This window comes from Drosophila serrata, unplaced genomic scaffold (genome assembly GCF_035046125.1).
Source record: "Drosophila serrata isolate PLE 108 unplaced genomic scaffold, ASM3504612v1 contig_272, whole genome shotgun sequence".
Lineage (NCBI taxonomy): Eukaryota > Metazoa > Arthropoda > Insecta > Diptera > Drosophilidae > Drosophila > Drosophila serrata.
In genome coordinates, this window is record NW_028257170.1 from 3,303,293 (window position 1) to 3,323,345 (window position 20,053).

Genomic DNA, 20,053 nt, shown 5'->3' on the forward strand with positions numbered 1-20,053 from the left:
CAAAATAATAACCATTAGTTATAATATGTCGACATCTCTTTATTGACGCATCGCCTTAAACAATTTAACTAAAATTTTCCAATCAACACAGACAGATTCCACCCACGATTCCAGGTTTAGGCAAATAAGCGCAGCTCGTCACGCGCTTCGATGCTCTTGGGTGGCGACGGGGTCTCGAATTCGCCAAGCTCGGCGTCGTAGTAGAGGGCGGCGCGGTATGGACGCAGCTCCCATGGCACCTGCTGCTCCATGGTGGTCAGTGTGACACCCAGATCCTCCAGCGTGGGGACACCAGTTAGCACCTTGTCAGTGACGGCCTCACGCTCGATGCGAGCGGGATGCAGGCCACCGATGGGTGTGCCTGGGCAGATCCAGCTGTTCAGCTTGGCCTTCAGCAGGAAGGTGGGGTCCCAGCGCATATCGTAGCGCATGTAGCCCCAGCGCTTCTGATCCTTGCGCATCAGGCGATGGAACCAATCGACCAATTCGCTCAACTGGTAGCGTTTAGGTCCCACGGCCTGGTAGATGCGTCCAGCAGAGTCCGGATCTTTGGCCGCATTGATGATGGCCTGGGCCACATCCGAAACGTAGACGGGCTGCTTCACGGTCTTCTCGCCCTTATGCCACAACGGCATCGAGCGGAACTGACGACGCCAGATGTGGGCGTAGTAGCGCAAGAATCGATCCTCGGAGCCATAGATATCCGCTGGCCGGATGATGGTGGCATTGGGGAAGGCATCGCGTACACGCAACTCACCCTCGTACTTGCTCTTCAGCCACTCGCTGCCACCCTTCACATACAAATCCTTGGGATGGGCCTCCACATTGAGGGAGGACAAATGGATAAAGCGCTCCACCCCAGCTTCGCGAGCGATTCTTTGAAGAAACACGGTTTTTAAAGGTTTACCGAAGGAGAACCAATGATATTTACCTGGCGATTCTTTCCGCTCCATTGACATGCACATCCTTGAACTTGAAGTTCTTGGTCTCAAAGTCCCTGCCAACCAGATTAATGACCACATTCGAGTGCTTCACCGCCTCGCGAATGGACGCGGGGTCTTCCAGGTTGTAGAAGTGGAACAGCACCTGACCGAGGTCTCCGGTAACCTTTAGGCGGATCACATCAGAGTCATCACCGCGATAAGGCAGGATCATTTGGGAGCCGGATTTGCCCAGCTTGTTGCACACGTAGCGACCTACAAAGCCGGTGGCTCCAAAAACGGTAGCCACAATCCCATTGAAGCTGCTGCGTCCTCCCGTACCGCGCTTCATTGCAGCCGGATTTGTGGTTTTCAGCGGGCGCGGACAATCCTCCGGGGGAGCGGCGGCAGCGGAGTAGCTGCGGAGACACAGGACGCCAACAACACCACTGCCATGGTGCTCTAGATGCGAAAAAAACACCAAGTATTAGCAACAACATTCCGAGCATATTACATAATTTGCTTGCCAGCCACTGGGCGGTTGGCAGGTGGTAAAACTTACTAGCCAATTGCATATTGCGGGTTAGTACTATGGCGGCCATCTCGTACCGGCGCACTGGACTAAAACGGCTGATTTATCCGCTTAAAATCGTTTTTTATTTCGGGCCGTTTTCGTCTACGCCTGCAGAGGAAAACAGTGCCTGCGAATGGTCATAACCGCTGTGAATGACAATTGTCACTACAATTATGGCTGCCAGACTTTTGAAATTGGTAAGGGTGGCAGCACCAAAGCCACTAACGTACAATTTGAAATTATTTCCAAATGAAAGTCAATAGTACAATTTAAAAATAAAAATGCATTATATATTAAATATATTGAAAACACAGAATTTAATATTACTTGAACGCTTTTATATTTTAAAAAGAGAGATGTTAATGTCACTTGAACGCTGTGTAACAGATATAAAATCCTATCATATTGAATCATGATTTAAAGACCTTGCTGCGGTTATCTTGTTTAATTGCTCACTAATCTGTAACTCCGGTTGACAAGTAATGTCTTACTTTGCTCAACTGACGCTTAATTTATGAATATTTTATATTTTGACAAATAAGACATAAGCCAACCGTGTCCCAGTTGAAAAGAAACTGCTTGGCAGCCAGTCAAACCGCTGATTTTTTATCTAATGTGCGTGGTTTAATTGCAATTTCAGGCTCCGTGGAACATTAATTTAAGCACGACTTCTGTAAACTTTAAAGTAAACATTGCAGTCGCTTACATGCTGTAAAACTGAGTAGAGCAACAGTACGGTATCGTAAAGAATCGGGGTGTAATCAATGTATATAGAATCTAGCCGAGTACTTAAGAACGTTCTAATACAAACGCCGATAAGCACTTTTAAAGAAAGTGAGCTCTTGTGGTTAATTTATTGATAATACACATTGTTGCGGTCGGAGTAAAATTACTATTGTGATAGTATCTCTGTAAAAACAAATTACTCTTCAATGTACTACAAATGGTTTGATAGATTAAGTTTTCTTGTTTAATTTGTTTTATTATAAGACGATATACTTATGTACATACATTTGTAACATTAAATATACATATGTACATATATGGTGCTTGTTTAAATGATTTATTTTGGTACTTTAGTAAAAACCCAGTATATTTCATATTGTTATAACTTATATTTTGATTACTTAAATAAAAATGAAATGTATTTCTCTTCGTGCATTTGCTTAAATGTTTGTATGTTTAGTGCTTTTTGATATATACGTATAATTCTAAAAATACTCTGTCAAAAGCGAAATCATCTGGGGCCCACTGTAATTAAATATTTTATTCAGCGCTAATGTTTCGAAGGCAGTTGTTCGTTTGTTTGAGTTAGATCAGTGCGTTTAACTATTGCTGCTGCTGTAATTTCGCTGTGATTACCATATGTAAGCATAATAAACACTTTGTTGTTACTGCTGTTAGTGTTGTTGCCTCTTGAGCTCATAAAATTCATGATAACATGCATGTATTGTGAATACATACGCACCTGATATTTGGCATGTTCGGGCATGCTCTCCTTTTCCATTTCTCTCACTCTCACGACTCTCCCTCTTTTACTCGTTAGCTCTTTCTTTCTCTCCCTCTTTTATCGTTGGTCGTCAGCTGATAATTTTCAAACTGGACACGCACTTTTACACCCACACTCTCGCTCTCTCCCTCTCTTCAATTCTCTCGCGTTATCTTTTTGCCCCCTGTGCATAAACACATACACACGTGCACCATTACGCTCACTTTCAATTTGCGGGCATTCCGTTTTGCCGGCTGTGGTCATTGCTTTTGTTGTTCGTCTATCTCTGTGCGTTTTATACCCTTTAAAGAAAGTATTTTGATTTGGTAGAATGGTATAAACTAACATTTGAAAATGTTCATATGATTAAATTCACAATAATCGACGAGCATGTAAAATAAATTGTATCTACATTAAATAAGGTAATTGTAAAATTACCCTTTGTTTTAAATTGATTAGCACTAGCACTAGAAAATCTACCTTCATTCCATTAGCATACCTGTCCGCTTAGGGTATTCGCAAGTCGGCCTATTGCCTGTTTTTCACGAGCTTTCTCAAATTAGTGTGCTATATATTTTGCCTCCATCGCCTTCGCTTCGGCTTTGACGATCATTCGTTTTTGAGCCGCGCTGCAGTGAACATCGCTCAAATAGTTTTTTTTTAAATAAAATTCGGCATAGTAGCTCAACAGGTAGCGCGCGTGTGGAGCTGCAAAATTTGAAATCTTGTGCGTGCGTGTTGTTTGTGTGGAATAATAACAATAAAATATAAAGGAAAAGCAAATTTTCCAAAGCAATTTACTACAGTGGTGTGTGGTGCCGCTAAAAATAGCAAACGAACAACAAGGGACACACGCGCTTTTCAGCTTATCAAAAAAGAGCCCATAAAGACGGTAAATTTCCAGTTCTAAGCCAAAATCCTATTTTAGCCTAAGTTCTCTGTAGACTGATAAGGGCTTTCGGCCTTGTGGCTTGTTTGGCTTCATATCTGGAGTCCAGAATTCGAAAACACACCTTAATGCGGCTGCCTTAGATACGTATTTGGATACTTACATACATATGTATATAGATGACTGATTCGTTAGCAGGCGCGACTGTGAATCCATTTAGCAAGTGATTATTAAGACGCCTCGCGGCTCTTGGCACCGCGGTGAAAATATTGCCCCAACAGCTAAAATAACACCCCATCTGCGCGGTATAAAAATAAGTTTGATCGAAATTAATGCTAATTAAAGGTTATATCTGTCTACAATCCACCCATCGTCGTCGTCGTCTGGTGGGGGGCTGAGATTGATTAAGACCAAAATCAAATTCTCACTGACAAAGCTAATTCAATGCAAATTGATCCAAAAACCTTGGCTCAAGTGCTCAAGAACCCAGGTCCCCACTTTCCCAACGCAATATTATAAACAATTACTCTCAACCGTTAGTTTGCTGGAAAATCTTGTTATAACAGTTGTTTAACAACAAATAGTGCTGGAAAATATAAATTGCAACCTAACTTGCTTAGCTTTTTGATGGAAATAATGGCTGTTCATAAGTTTTTTATTATTACTAGTTTGAACCTTAAGTCTTAATGTTTTATTGAACCTTCTTAGCTTACAAAAATATAAAGAATTCCTTTTTTTCAGTAATATTTATTACAGTCTATCATTTTGACCGCAACTGCATGTTTATTTTTATTCAATTTTTGTTTTTCTGCCCATTAAATGTAATTGAAGTGAGTCTTTAGTAATCAGTATTAATATCAATTTGTGCATTATTTTAATGGGATTATATAGCATCAGTAAAATTTGATATATAATACGACTTGATCACGTTTCTGATGAGGACATAGTGAAAGTGTTTTTCATATACATATATATAGGGCGCAGATCTCACGTAAACGGAGATCCATAAAATTGCAGTTAAAAAATGTACAATTATTTGTTTACTTTAAAGGCAGAATTTCATTGAATTGTTGCGAGCTGTAGAACATGGTATGTACAGGTGGTTTGGAATCTTCTAATAAAAAATATTAAAGGAGAGGGTATTTTACTTTTAAACTAAACAAAAAAAACTAGAGCTTTCCAAATTAATGCTATTTTAGCTTTGTTATGAGGTTTTTAAACTTGGATTTGTCGAAAGAATTCTTATAAAAATTATAGATAAATATTAGTTTCCGATTCTATCCTATAATTCCTTTACAAACTGCAGAGGTATATAAACTTGGGCTTCCCGGAGTTTGTTTCCTTTTTATTAAAAATGAAAATATTGTTTTTTATATTTCCTGAATATATTACATCAGATTTATATTATCCCAGAGTTTATTTAATATAAAATTATTTTTATAATAAACAAAAAACTATAATAAATTCCCATAATTTCAATTATAAATTCTCAGATTATTTTATTATTGTTTCAGCCAGTTTAATCATACCTTACTTTTGAATTTACATATTTTGTTTGGAATTCTACAAATTAATTACATAGCTTGCATATACTTTGGTATTCTCACACAATTATTTTGTGAGATAACTATGCTCAGCAGGTTCTGTCTATGCTCATTTATTTTTATGATAAACATGCATGAAAAATTCCATTTAAAGCCTTAAATCTTGACGGATTTTGAAATGAAAATTCCTTTGCTTCCTTTGCACCTAGCAACATTTATCGCTGGCAACATTTTTGAAGTCTTATCAACATTCCCCATCGAATCCCCCGCCTAGCGATGGCATTTTAACCCACCTGAAAAGCCGGGTTGTTTTCGATATTGTTTTTCGAAACGACGGTTATCAGGGTAGACCTGTCCAATTTCCATTTAATCGCAGGAAAATGAGATAGCGATAGGGGCCGAACAGAGAGCTATCTCTGTCTGCTTATCAGGTGTCTGGTTTTTGGCGCGTTCGAAAAGTGTTCAAATATGGCCCACTGGCAATTGCTAATTGCCAGCGACAACAAAGTAATAAACTATTGGCAGCACACGCTTGTCTATGGCTCTACCTATAGATAGACAATAACAATATTGATAGAATTTAAATATAAAGCGAACACCTTGCGTTATTTTGGTTCCCTTGGGGGAATTAGGCATTCCACAGGCATCGGCGACCTTGTCAACGCATTTGAAATGGTCAAAAAAGGCTTAAAACGGGCCAGGGACCCGATCGCATAGGAAGTATTTTTTAATTCAATTTCAAAATCTACGCAAAAATCAAAGTACAATTTTTTGTTTTCTGCCAAATATAATTGGTATGCACAAAGTGGCTTGAAAGGTAAGAAACAAACCTGATGACAAATCAAAGTAAATACGAAATGTTATTGGTCCCGAATTTTATTGTTAACAAAAAAATAAAAGAGTTTTTGTTGAGGTTTTCAATTGATGAAGTGAAGATCTAATTGACCATCGAGTTGTCAACTGTTTTTTCAGATTTATGATCTGGATTTTACGCCACATTCGATGTAGTCGTAAAACAAAGTCCGGGATATGGAAAGTTATAAAAGAACAGGATGGAATAATACATTCTCATAAGATAATTCAATTTCTATATTTAATTTATTGTTTAAAATTCTATTATAAAGTAAAGACTCTATGCCAAAGAGTTTTAAAATGAGATGTGTTCTAAGCGGTTAATTTGAGATTCATACTTTATTTTTGTAAGTGTTCAAGGCTCGACATCCACCTGCCAGCCATATCACACCATATTTTATATTTTATCTAGAGGATCACTTCGTTATCGGCCTTATCCCCTGGCAACTACAGCCACCTTGTATCTGTATCTGTGCTCGTTCTCAACTTATCTTTTGTTATCTCGTGCTCGAGCCTCTGGTGCCACTGCCCCCCTCCAATTCCGAATGAAAATGAAATCAAATTGAGGAAATTAACATTTAGTGGCTGTGGCAAGTGGAACAACTGGGAGATACATACTATAACTAACTACATCTGTTGAGCTCTTGGGCCTACATAGTGAGGCAGTATCTAAATTGGTTGTTGTTGCTACCTGTCTGACATTATCTGGCTAATAGCTATTACTTCCATGATGTCTCTGCTGGAATAATACTATGGGAATCTATTCGTTTGTTTGCCGGGGCACTGCACAATCTAGTGCCCCCGGCACTAGGGGCGCCATTTAACGCTTTTGTATTTAGCCCCTAATTACACCAACAACAGTCTAGAACAATAGATTATATCAATTGATCGATTCCAATTATTTGCCAGTGCACGTGTGACAATTTTAGAATGCAAAATGGGCTCATTTAAAAATCCACAGGGTAGTAGAGTTGCATCATTTAAAACAATATATAGAATGCTGCCTCTGAACAGTAGTCATCATTTACGTAGTATACTTATTAAGTATTCCAGATGTGGGCACCAACAAATGTAATAATTCAGGAATTGAGGTGTTGCAAATGCGGTATAAAGGTGGGTCTTATTAGTTTCCATAGCTTAAAGAAAGTTGTAATCTTTAGTTTAAGTAGTAGCATATTGTAATTTAAATAAACCTTGTAAATAGAGTAAATACAAATAGGTTTCCGTTTAATTACCAGAAATCTTTTCAACATACTTGATACAATCTCGCTAGCTAATTGATCCTTGAATTTACCCGAGATCGGACATTTGGATTATCCGAAATGAACCATTAAAAACTGTCACGAAGTGTCCGCTCGATAATTAAGCTACTTGAGGGCACTTTTAAAATTACAAATGACCTACCGAAAAGGGGTTCAACCTTGCAGTGTTACATTTGCGGCAAACAAAACAAACGACCCATCGACGACGGCGTTGGAGAAGCCAACAAACAATCGGTAGCTATATATTTGCGATCACGTAAAGTTACGTCAATGTCGCAGGCGATCGCGAACCGATCGATTCAACGAGATTCACTTTGATAGCCACAGGTAAAACGAGCCCATTTAGCATCTTCATTTGCATGCAGCCCACCATCGCCAGGCCAGGCCAGGCCAGGCAGGAGGAGTCCAGAGACAGACCCATGCCCATGCCCACATGATGATCATGATCATAGGGGATTTGCATATGGGGTTGGCATGGGTTGAACCCTAAATATGGCAGGTTAGGCTCAGTTCAATGCGGCGTAGTTCCCTCCCAATCGGTGCGGTTCAATTAACTCGAGCACTTGAACTTGACACAGTTTGGAGGGATTTTAGAAATTGAAGGGGTTGTAATAATTGCATCTAATCAAAGAGGTAGTAATTTTTATGTCAAAACTTAAGCTTGTTTATGAGTTTCTTATGCTGATCTACCTCCATGATTATACCATATTTATTTATTTATTTACATTTAGTTCCCTGTAAATTGGTTTTAGTACTGATTACATTATTAATCTCTTAATTGTAAACACATTTCACATCTTTCAATCAAATTGACAACCTGCTGACACATTGGTAATTTGTATTAACAACAAATTAAGCCCATTTATATATGTAGATCACACCTCTAGGCAGTTCGTTGACAAGTGGTAGTGACCTCCTCCGATCGTCATTTCCGCATGATACCGTTTCCAATATTTAAACAATCAATTCTCACTTCTTCCTTACAGATACATAATGCCGGTGAAAAAGATATTGCAACGGTGTAGACCCGTACCCCTGTACGTGGTACTGGTTCTATCCATTTGCTATTTTATCCTTCAACTGTTACTCAGCCATTGGACACACGGACTCACCCTGCTGATGGCCTCCCATCATATGTTGTGCAACATTATAGCACTCGGAGGTTGCATTATCACAATTAAGGTGAGTGGAGCAGATTATAGTTAATTTAGATAACAAGAAATAATAAAGAAATCTAAGAAAAAACTCTTTAGAAGTCTGTCCTCAAGTTAAAGGTTCTCAGATTAACCTTCAATTTATATAATATAGTTTTGACTGTTCTTATATTTAATTATATAAAATATGTCAATAATGAACTATCACCTTTAACAGCACTATGAAAAATAGTAAACTCATCGTTGTTTTAAAAAATAATACTATTATTTTAACAGTTTAACTTTTTATAACTTTTCATGCCCGCCAGTTTTAATTATTGTTATTTTTTTTGGCCAGGAAATGTCGCGTGCAAAGTCGAAACAGATGCTGGTGCATTGAACTTTTATTGTGGCCCGAAAAGCAAAGCACAACAAACAATATCGAAACGCATTCCAAACACATTTTTTATATGTATATATATATTTTGCGGAAAACTGGTTTCTTTTTGGATTTTGGGATATAATTTATGGGGGACTTTAGTGTATATTTTTTGAAATTTGTATATCTTTCACCGGGAGTGGTTCCTTGTAGTTATTATTTTGACTTGTCAGAAGTGCCTCGGTGCTTATCAGCAGAGATTGCTGTGTAATTGCCCATTTTGAGTGTAATGCCCCTGTCTACACACAGCAGGTGACATGAAATCAGGTTGATTACACGGAGATACCGGACAACGACGGGCTTTAGTCACACTGCTTTTATTTTTTTGGCTTAGTTTCTCTGGTCAAAATGGGGCAGTAGCCCCATATATGGCACTTGGCCGATAGAAAGCGAAAATGGTAATATATTTTAGAGATTTAGAAGATTTAGATCATGAGAAAACAAGATATTTTTATGATATCTTTTATAAAGTTATTTGCTTTATGATCTTTCCTTAAAGAAAATTGTAATTGATCCCTCCAAATTATACTCCTGTATGTTAATCTTTAGTTTTTGGTTTAACTAACTAAACAATAATAGAAAATTATTCATATTTTATCAATAAAAGCCAGTAATATCAGTTGATAACTATTACTAAATATTAATTTAGCTTCGAATTAATTTAAATTCAAGGTGAATACTCCCCTATGCAAAAAAACAAAGTGTCGTCCGACAACGAATTTATGGAGCAGTCAAAGTTAAATATTTTATTACTGAATGGATGCAAATAGCATTCGTTGCCGCCATAGGAAAGCGTGCCAAGCACGTTTCGCAAAAGACAAAAATCAAACAAGACTTGGCCAAAAGTCGCACACCAGAAATCGAAAGCTCCCAAAGACTCGACGACGATTGGCGTTGTAGGTGTGGACATTTGTGTGGGTCGAATGCGAACTTATATAATGGGACCACAGACGGACAGAGGACCAGCGGAGCGTTAAAATAGCTGCCAACCATTGTGGTGATGGGCCAATGCCAATTGTTATGATTTGGCTTAGAAAGCATGACGCTGGAGAATGAACTTTTCCATTCTATTTCCATGTTCCATTTTATATATTTTTGTCAAAAAAAAACAGGCACTGAAAACCATAACAAAAGAGTTTTTCTTTTCCAAAAGTTTCAAGTTTAATTTAAATTAGTTTTACAGTTGAGCATATTCAAGGTTTTTTTAATTCATTTAAATAAGTAGTGCTTTCTCTCTTACTTATTTCACTTATAATCAAACTTGACAATTTAATCTGAGCTTAGAATAAATACTAGTAACTAAGGAATGTTTATACTCTTGCAGGAAAGTAAAATTATAGTCAGAAGTTTTTTTCAAAATTGCATAAAATGAAAAGGGGTTACATCGTTAAAATTTTCCAAAATTAGCAAAAAAATGAATTTTTAAAATTTGAAATTAAGTATGCAGATTTATTAACCTATTAAAAACCCACATGGGAACGGTTTCCGAATTGTAATTCATTATTTTTTGGCCTAGTTATGACAATTTTATTTTGGAGCTTCAATTCAATTCAATTCAAAAATTATTGTATGAAACTATTATTAATGGCTGAATATATTTTTTAGTTAAGTATAACATGAAAAATACATGATTTCCTGTTTAAAAATGGCTTAGAAAGTTTAAAATATATTTAAAATATTTGTAACTATAAACATAAAGGTGATAATTAATAGATTTACGATTTGTATAATCCGAATCAGATTTTTTATAACCCTATTTTCTTTCTCTTTATAATCTTGCAGCATAGTAAACAGAAAACAGAAACAAAGGATCCACCACCCATTGAGACAAAGGCTAATGGAAATGGAGGAGCAGGTGTGATTGTCAACCTCACCGAAGCGGAGGCCCAGACCAAGGCCAAGAGGGAGTGCCGGGAGCAGAAGCTACGCAATACTTTTGGATGGGCCAGGATAGATATTCTGACCATGCTGATAGTGTTCATTATCCTGGCTTCGTTATCCTTCTCGCTGGTGGTGGAGGCCCTGCAAACACTGGTCCATATCGATCATCAGGATACGATGCATTTACCGATTCCCGTGATGATGCTGGGTTTCGTGGGATTGATTCTGAATGGACTCACATATCTGCTGATTGGCGGATATACACTACACCAGGGTAGTTTCCTGCACTTGACACCCGGTGGCAATGTGGTGCTCGAGCGTCCCATGTCTAGCAACATGGACGTATCCCTGACACCGATGCAAAGGCAGCTGAGTAAATCGCGCAATGATAGACAGTTGCGTGAGGAATTGGAGACTGAGGTGGGCAGTGTTTACTTCGCCACCAAGCGTCAGGGAGCTGTAGAAATGCTGCGCGATGTCTCCAGCACCATATTTGTGATCGTATGTGCGGCTATTGTCTATGTGGCGGAGGATGAGGAGCACACGGCCAAGTTCATTGATCCTGTCCTCTCCATTTTCTCCTGTGTTCTGCTGGTGTCGCTCAGTTATCCCTACAGTAAGTACAAGAAGGCATTAAATGATATGGAAATGGTTTTAACTCTCTGTATCTCCCGCAGTGAAGGAATCCTGTCTGATCCTATTACAGACCATACCCGGCTCCATCGATATGGAAAACTTTGAGCGGACTCTTGTGAGCAAATTTCCTGAGATTATTAGCTATCATGATCTGCACATCTGGCAGTTGGCCGCCCATAGCTACGTCGCTACCATTCACATCCAGTTCCAAAATCCCAAACTCTATCTCAAGATCATCGATCAGGTGCGATCGTATTTCCATGATCAGGGCATCAGGGCGGTCACTATTCAGCCGGAGTTCTATCCGTCCACAAACAAAGATGCCTCCGCATCACTGGAGTGCCTGATGCAGTGCCAGGCAGCGGAATGTATCGAAAAGGTTTGCTGTCGCGACTCTCGAGCGGATCTTCGCGAGATTTGTGATGCCCCAAATGGCAGCAAATCATCATCCACCTCATCATCGCAGGTCAAGAGCAAATCAAAATCCTGTGCCGAGCTGAGTTCAGTGGTTGTGGAGAAGCCCAAAGAACTGAATCCAGGGCAGCTGATTCAGGGTAAAGATACCAAGGAACTGGCAAGGTCCATGCCCAAACTGCAACAGACATCCATTGATGAAGGGGCAGAAGGTGAAGCGGAGTGCGGCTTGAGTTCAGCTTTGGCGAAAGGATCTACTGACAGTCCACCGACGAGAAGCGAGTGATTCATCTTCAATAATTTAAAACAACTTGAATCAAGGCTTAACGATTTTAGCTAGTTATTAAGTTTAGTGTACGAATGTTTGCCATATCTAACTTGAGCTCCTTTTTTTAAGAATGAGACGCTTAGAAAGCACTGGTTAAGCTAATTATTGTCATATGTTTTATAGAGAAATTAAAGAAACAAAATATAGGAACACTTCAGGATAGCCATAGCCAAAGTTAACAAGTTTATAATTCGAAAAAATGTGTTTAAAATAGAGAAAGTATTCTTGGTATCTTTCGAATATAATTGATAACCAAATCGCTTCGAGTGAATGAATTTTTGTAGAGCTTTTTCCGGTAAAGAACCGCGCACTTAGAAGTACAAAATCAGCACCTAAGCATTATCAGGCCTGATTATTGTTAATTTGTTCTTTCATATATTGACTTCTGTTTTATTATTGACTTGCTTAAACCCATTAATATGTATAATATTGTCATTGTACCCTGTTGTTCTTTTTAATATCTTTATATTTTATGACAAACCAAAAAAAACAAACTTAATTTTGCCACCAGTGCATTTAATTTAACAAATAATTAGTTTTTAAGGTATATTTACTAATTGTGTATGTTGTACTGCGCATAAGTCTAAGAAATTTACAACCGAAACATTACAACAAATATATATGTATATGTATGTATAACTTTGAAGTGTCATTAGCTAAGCCTTTTGGTTTTTAATTTTGTTTTAAACTAGTAAGTATAAATACACAAGTATAAAAATATTAAGATTATGCGTAGGTATTGCAGCTCTGCTTAAGTAATTGTAACATTAAGTGGACCCACAAGGGGCTCCTCCAACCGGTGGGTACATAAGTATACATTCAACAACGGATATCAACGATATCTACAAGGAACAGGTCATCTTTGATAAGGCCGTAATTTAGATACAACATTATTGTGATTCACGGCGGGGAATCTACTTGGCGCCCAAGAGATACTCCAGAGTGAAGAGCCTTATAATCAGCGCCAGGTTGTCCGTTGTCGCATAATCAATCACACTCTCGTTATCGTCGGGCGTATGCCAAACACTGGGAAAGGGCACTGGAATAAGATGGAGAACGGGCACGTTACGGCGCAGGAACGGTATGTGGTCATCCTCGATGAAGGAGGAGCGCATAGCCTGGGACTGGAAGTAACGTGTGGGATCGCGTTGCGCAATCCCACTGCTGGCATAGCGTTCTAGCAGCTCAAGCTTAGCCAGGCGGGTCTCCACGGACTGCAGGCGCATATACCAGGATTCCGTGTTCTCGAAGAAGCTGTAGAAAGCGGGATCGGGTGCTCCTAGTAGATCCAAGAGGACCAGCATATCGATGTTGTCCAGTTTTCCCTCATGATGCCACTGCTTAGCCAGATGTCGGGCGCCATAAATGGAATCCTTGGGTCCCCATTCCTTAAAGGCCTCCTCGCCATCGAAAAACAACAGCATCAGGCTGAGTTTGTTATCTTTGAGATCGTCCAGCTGATCCTGGAGCACGTAAGCAAGGTTCAGAAGCATGGCACAAGGTACCGCCGAGTCGGTGGCCCCCAGGAACTCCACTCCAGGCATATACTTGCTGTCGTAGTGACAGGCAAGCACCAGATATCGCTCTGCTTTTGGATTCAGCCGCGCAATAATGTTATGGAAATGCAATTTTCCCTTGATGGGCGCATGATCATGGAAGCTGTCCACCTCCACGTCCCACTCTAATTCCCGCAGACTCTCGACTATGTACTGCCGCACAATGCTGTGGTTTCTGGATCCCACAACCCGCGGTATCATGATGTTGCCGAGGGCCTCCCGCAAGTGCAGTTTATCCGAAAGATTGCTATACTCCAGGAACTTTGACTCGGACAACTCGCTGGGATTGTAGTATATCTACGGTTAAAGAGAAAGAAAATGTGTCAGTTAGTGGACAGCTGGAAAGTGGGCTGTTGATGAAGCATCAGCACCTGAGATCGCCCGACCAGATTATCGCGCTGAGAGACCGAAACACGGGCTAAGGTGGCCATCAAAGCCACCTGAAGGCAGAGCGTCCACATTTTGGCTGGCAAGCGTTGCAACATTCTGACTAAGACTACGTGGCGTGAGTATTTTGTGGCTTTATGAGTAGGTGTGCTGCTGCGCCCCGTTCAAGAACAACAGGTGGTTCGAATCAATTTATCGGCAGGTGCGTCGAATTCCAAGAGGGTAGGCCTGCGGCACGGTACCGGAACGGACTGCGTCAGCATGCGATGTTTGGAATTCTCTGGCCACAGCTAGTAATATATCATTTCACGCGAATTCTTTCGGGTCAAGTATTTGAGGCACAATCAGCAAGAATAAAAAACAAATTGCGAGCAGTAACAGCTGTTGAAAAATAATGGCCAGGTGGCAACGCCCGGCATAAACAGGTGGCAGCACGATAGACAAATTCAGTGACGTGTGCAGATATTGTTTTAGGGGGTTTAATTCTTGTTATTTAGCTTAGAATTTATTTTTAATGTGCAAAGAAATAAATAATATCATTGATTAATAAAAATGTAAAATACATTTCCACGTATCAGTAGTAAGTAGTTCACACTTCATTAAAAATACATTTAATTATGAAGTATTTTCCACAAGGCCCCCCTTCCACTCCTCTGCATAATAGAAAATATAAACATTGTTACTTTTCTTCCACCTCTAACCTTTGGGATATCCACCAGCTCGAAGCAAGCCCCCAGATTGTAGATCTTCTTACGCGGCCGGGGCAGCAAGCGCTTGACCGCCTCCATTAAAGAGAAATTTCTCAATAGCACACGCATTTAAACAATTAGAATGTATTTTTTTTAATATAAACTAAGCACACAAAACACTAGACAACACACGTTTTCCACACGCTGTTATCGAAACTTATGCAATGGAAAACGATTACAAATGGTTACACAGGCGCGACGACTTTCTCCTCCCTCGCTGACATGTAAACAACAGCATTTATATGTAGTATGTATGTACAAGAGTGCTTTTCCGACTTATAATTAATGGAAATGGGAACCAAACAGTCCGGTAGATGAAGATTTAGTCCGCCTTGACGGCCTTGGAGCCGGATGCTCCGAAGTACGCCCGGTAGATATACAGTCCCAGGGCGATGTGCAGCGCTACGACGGCCCCCACGGCAGATGCTATGTTCACTTTGACTTCGGAAATGCTAAAGAATTGGTCGAGCACGAAGCCTTTGAGGACAAAGAAAGTCAGCACGGGCAGGAACACGATGAGCATGCAGTAGAAGAGCACTGTCTTGAAGGAGCTGTAGTCCTGCGAGTCCTGGTGAAGAAAATAAACAAGGGATTAGACTAGCCGGCAAATGGGGGCGACTCGGGAAGTTACATGAGACTGCTGGCGCGTTTGTTTTGTGGGGCCCCCGTTGCCGCCTCCGGTCTTCTTTGTCTTGTTCGACATTTTTCAGCTTATTTGAACCACGGCTTAATTAAAATAAGTAATAATTTGTTTCAGTTTCGGTTTCTGCTTTGGCCTGCCATTCGGTTATCAGAAATATTTGACAAATCACAAAATCACATGATAAAATAGTAGTACCGTTTTGCGTTATGAATATACCAAAATATACTGTGAATACCAATATTCGATTACAATTTTCGTATTTTATTTATTATTTATATATTTTCAATTGTTAATAAATAAAAATAGACGTCTTCATGATTTATTAAATACAATTGTATTATAAAGCATACATTTTTTTAGATTTCAGAAAATAACTTCAAAATATTATTGAGAATACATTTGTAAATGTCAAAATCTTACAAAGTGGCGCTAAGAAGGTTTGGTCAACATTTTTCGGATTTCATTTAAATATATTTTTTATTTTAATTTTAATAGATTTAAAGCAATATATTTTTATAATCTACAATGTTTTTAATTACCAATCAATTCTTGGGATATATATATAATTTAATTAATAAGTTTAAAAAAGAAAAACAAAGATGTCAAGACTTCTGAGGCATTGAATTCCGTGGAATATATATTAGGATTAAACTGGTGTTCAAAACATATTTATCAACAAATAGAGCATAACATGTTTTGAAAACAATAGTACCAAAAATCTTACTACTAACTTGACCGCTGCTGTTCAATCAACAACGAAATTAGTATGTTTTAGTATATTCCTCGACCTCAATGGCATATTGCGACACTGCCTCTGCGGTCACACTGCAGCGAAAGGGAAAACAAAGCAAACGACGAAGACGCGAATCAAAAGGCGCACGCGGCAAAATGTAAAAACTTGCTTATTGGTTTATTTTTAACAGTTGCCGTCATCGCAGTCATTTGGCCGATTGCTCGCCTCACCGTTTGCGTGTGTTAATTAAATTTATTTCAGCCATTGCCAATTGCTGCGTATATTCGGCGGTAATTAACTGAGCCTGCAGTTAGCCGCACGCTTTCGTACAGTTGAGACGCGCGTTTTTTTTACTCTCAATACATATTGTGTTCGTTGGGAAATTTCCACTGCAGCGCAGCGCGATGGTTTTGACAAATTTCGAGTGCTGGGCACATGGCGAACCGTCGTCGGCCGCTGCTGCCGGTTTCGAAACCGGCAGCCTTCGACACCACCTGGATCCCTTTAATCCGCGTGCCGTTGGCTTTATCAGTGATGCCAATAACAATAACAGCGGTGACAACAACAGCAGCGCCACAGATGGGCAGCCGACGCCGGAAGTCCTGCCACTGGAGGTGCTGCGCTGCAAGAAGCGCTTGAATCCGCATGGCGACTGTGGAGGCGATATGGACCAGCCGGTGTACACCAAACGGTGTCGTTACGATGACGCGGATCTGGCTGCTCAGTATTGCAATGGTAAGTAATACATATACACATGCATTTATAGGAGACCTAAACCAGATTATATCTAGTTTTTTATTTGAAAATGAGTCTAGTACCTATGATTATCTGTTTTAATTATTTGTTTAGTTTGACTTGGCAAATCTAAAAGCTATTTGACTACATTTACCTACTCTTAGTCACTTAATATTTATTTTTTTTTATTAAGTGCAACTCTTAGCCGTAATTTGGATTTGTAATCAGTTGACCTTGAGGTCGTAAGCTTCGCGCACATTTAATTGGCGTTGCGTGAAAAGTGTCGTAAAGGTTGTGAATTTACAAAATTGTGTGTTGACCTTGCTTCCCCTACCCACCCGAAAGTAGTTTTCTCTCAAATGGTGGGGGGTTGTGACCCGTGTTATCAGTTGCCGTTTAATACGGTGCAATTTCTCCTATCACCGATTGTGGAATCAACCACTCTCTCCCTCGGGACGATAAGCTCTTGACAGTTCCGCTTAGTTCGAGGCAAAGGCAAACCGGCCTCTGACAAACATCTTGGCTTAACACACGGCTTAGCTTTATGTACATACATACATATACATATGTACATATGGGAAGCTTTCGAGATAGAGGTAGAGGCTGCCGCTTGTCTGTATTTTCCTTTTCATTTTAAAGGTGTTTGTTTAAACGATAAAGAGGATAGAAGGTGGTTTTTCTATAAAAATTAAATCAATATAAGCGGCTATAATTATGCACATAAAACATAATGGAATAACACTTTGCTTTAGGTTCTGCCAAATCCTTTTTACATTTAATTGTTTAAATTTATTTACATTGATTAAATAAATAAAAATAATAAACTCAGTTTCGAAATTCGTTACCATAGCAGTTGCCCCCAAGCTAATGATAACCTTATCAGCAAAAAAGAAAACATGAAATAAACGAAAAGGTAAAAAAAACTAGTCGAAGATAAGAAATGACAACGGCGGCAACTCGCTGCTCTGTTCCGAATTGGTTATAAATAAACGATCGGTAATTAGGGCAAATATCGATAGCAGCTGTGTGATACTCATGCAGTGCTAAAGCACTGAGAAAAAAGGTTTAATACAAGACAATTAATTTATTTATATGTAATAAACTTTTCCCCCACCTAGTTGTCTTATATTCTATGAATTTATGTTTGTTTTTTCTGTGTTTTATAGCATTTGATAATTATGTTACCTGTCTTCGTCTTACAGATTTCTTTTCCCTGCCTGCCACACAAATAATTGGAACACAGGCCTGTTTGATGGATTACGAAATGCAGGCCAACGGCGGCGGCATGATGATGGAATCAGAGCCCAGTTTTCCACACCAACAGCAGCAACATCTGCAGCAGCGGCAACATCAGCAGCAGCAGCAGCAACCTCAACGAATCTACCAGCATTATCAAGGTCATTTGCATCGCGCTAACCGTGATGTGAGTCGTTGCATGATGTCGCATATGATTTAGGGGAAATAAGATATACAAATATGTATATAGCTGAGAACGAACATGTATATTTCCATTGAAGAATGCACAAGAAACACACATGCAACCGTTCACCGAGCGAGGACGCGACTCTCTCTTTATTTGTATCCATAAATTTCACCCATTAGTCATAAGCAAACAATTGGATTTATATGAATCGCAGTACGCAATACCTAACACAAACCAAACGAAAAATAAGGAAAATTAACGAACGAAATGAAAGGAAAATTGTAAAAAGATGAATACATTGCAAACGGATCAATAAATATGTATTCTGAATCATCCTATATTGTACAAAACAAAAGCTAACTCAAAGGAAATTAGAAAATTGAACTCGTTAGATTGCACATGTACTTAATAACCTAAAGCAGTGAAGAATACTTAACAAAACTTTAAATATGAATCGTTACAAAGCAATCAATTATTACAGAAGCAATATTAACTTAAGGAAAATGCTAAAACGGCTTAGTTCGATTGCATAGAGCCTTCACAAAGTGTTGGATAGAAAGTTATACGCGTAACATTGCAATATCAAAACAAGATTAGTATAAGTATAAGCAAGTATCACCATAAGTTCAAATTTGTACTTTAATTTTCTGTAATTACCAAAACTTGTATTCATTTTTCTTCTGATGTATTTTGACTTCTTTTAGATATTCTTAAATGCAAGTTTTAAACATTACTTTGCCTAAAAACAAAGGCTATATGTATATGCATTTCTTAACTTTGACAACCAGAAATATTATAAAACACTTTGTGAAAGATCTATAAAGAAAATTCAACTATACAGAGCAAGAGCTAAACAATTTAAAATTAAATGAAAACTCAATTAACTGATAGACAAACCTCTGCCTTTCGCTCGTTTACAGAATCCGCAGAGCGAGCAACATCGCCGCCATCGAAGATAAAGCGAAGAAGAAATGATCCTTTAGAGAAAATTCAATTAAATATTGAATGCAGTAGCAGTGAGGCTGCGGCGGACATGTATATAGCCACGCATGGCGGTTGCCTCCATCACTTCAGTACGCTAAGTGGCGGTGGGTCAGAGGAGTTTGATATCTAAGCAAATAGCCCAAAGGGTTACCTGTAGCCTCTAAACCAAGTACAATCGATCATTGTAATAGCCTATAACCTAAGTAGCTAAGTAAGCTCTCGCATATGTCGCAACCAGAAGGTGCTTTGTCTTAGTATTTTGATTTCTAATAAATATCTTAAGCTACCAAGAGGTCAATATTTAAGTTTAACAATTAATGTATCTTTTTAAAGTAGAGATTTTAAGTTAAAGGCTTTCTTTATAAAAACTTGCTTTGTTAGGTGGGTTGACTGGTAACGGAAGACCTACTGCCACATAAATGTATAAATGTTGCCCATTATCCTCTTGATTACCATAGTTGAGTATGGAATTGAGGCATTTA

At 39.0% G+C, this 20,053-nt stretch overlaps 5 protein-coding genes across 7 annotated transcripts; 2 read left to right on the top strand and 3 right to left on the bottom strand.

Moving 5' to 3' along the window:
• Window positions 1–21: 21 nt before the first annotated feature.
• On the bottom strand, window positions 22–1,664 carry ND-39 (NADH:ubiquinone oxidoreductase subunit 39). Its single transcript, XM_020953225.2, has 3 exons — window positions 1,483–1,664; window positions 932–1,382; window positions 22–876 (listed from the first exon to the last, which is right to left on the bottom strand). Exons 1-3 carry the CDS (start codon window positions 1,520–1,522, stop codon window positions 117–119), a joined length of 1,251 nt encoding a protein of 416 aa, XP_020808884.1. The 5' UTR covers window positions 1,523–1,664; the 3' UTR covers window positions 22–116.
• A 1,081-nt stretch (window positions 1,665–2,745) lies between these two features.
• On the top strand, window positions 2,746–13,013 carry ZnT77C (Zinc transporter 77C). 2 transcript variants are annotated; one of them, XM_020953244.2, is made up of 4 exons: window positions 2,746–2,861; window positions 8,517–8,712; window positions 10,885–11,599; window positions 11,661–13,013. In XM_020953244.2, exons 2-4 carry the CDS (start codon window positions 8,524–8,526, stop codon window positions 12,317–12,319), a joined length of 1,563 nt encoding a protein of 520 aa, XP_020808903.2. In that variant the 5' UTR covers window positions 2,746–2,861; window positions 8,517–8,523; the 3' UTR covers window positions 12,320–13,013. The 2 variants fall into 2 exon arrangements, with proteins under 2 accessions (XP_020808903.2, XP_020808902.2); XM_020953243.2 differs by lacking the exon at window positions 2,746–2,861 and adding an exon at window positions 3,582–3,875.
• isoQC (iso Glutaminyl cyclase) lies at window positions 12,861–15,219 on the bottom strand. Of its 2 annotated transcripts, none has more exons than XM_020953246.2 (2): window positions 15,006–15,219; window positions 12,861–14,214 (listed from the first exon to the last, which is right to left on the bottom strand). In XM_020953246.2, the coding sequence occupies exons 1-2, from the start codon at window positions 15,120–15,122 to the stop codon at window positions 13,276–13,278; spliced, it is 1,056 nt and encodes a 351-aa protein (XP_020808905.2). In that variant the 5' UTR covers window positions 15,123–15,219; the 3' UTR covers window positions 12,861–13,275. The 2 variants fall into 2 exon arrangements, with proteins under 2 accessions (XP_020808905.2, XP_020808906.2); XM_020953247.2 differs by having other exon boundaries at window positions 14,289–15,012.
• Window positions 15,122–15,925, bottom strand: LOC110184646 (vacuolar ATPase assembly integral membrane protein VMA21 homolog). Its single transcript, XM_020953248.2, has 2 exons — window positions 15,685–15,925; window positions 15,122–15,621 (listed from the first exon to the last, which is right to left on the bottom strand). The coding sequence occupies exons 1-2, from the start codon at window positions 15,754–15,756 to the stop codon at window positions 15,376–15,378; spliced, it is 318 nt and encodes a 105-aa protein (XP_020808907.1). The 5' UTR covers window positions 15,757–15,925; the 3' UTR covers window positions 15,122–15,375.
• Window positions 15,926–15,942: 17 nt separating this feature from the next.
• Window positions 15,943–19,882, top strand: LOC110184636 (uncharacterized). Its single transcript, XM_020953234.2, has 3 exons — window positions 15,943–17,164; window positions 18,367–18,561; window positions 19,508–19,882. The coding sequence occupies exons 1-3, from the start codon at window positions 16,834–16,836 to the stop codon at window positions 19,699–19,701; spliced, it is 720 nt and encodes a 239-aa protein (XP_020808893.2). The 5' UTR covers window positions 15,943–16,833; the 3' UTR covers window positions 19,702–19,882.
• The last annotated feature ends 171 nt before the right edge of the window (window positions 19,883–20,053 follow it).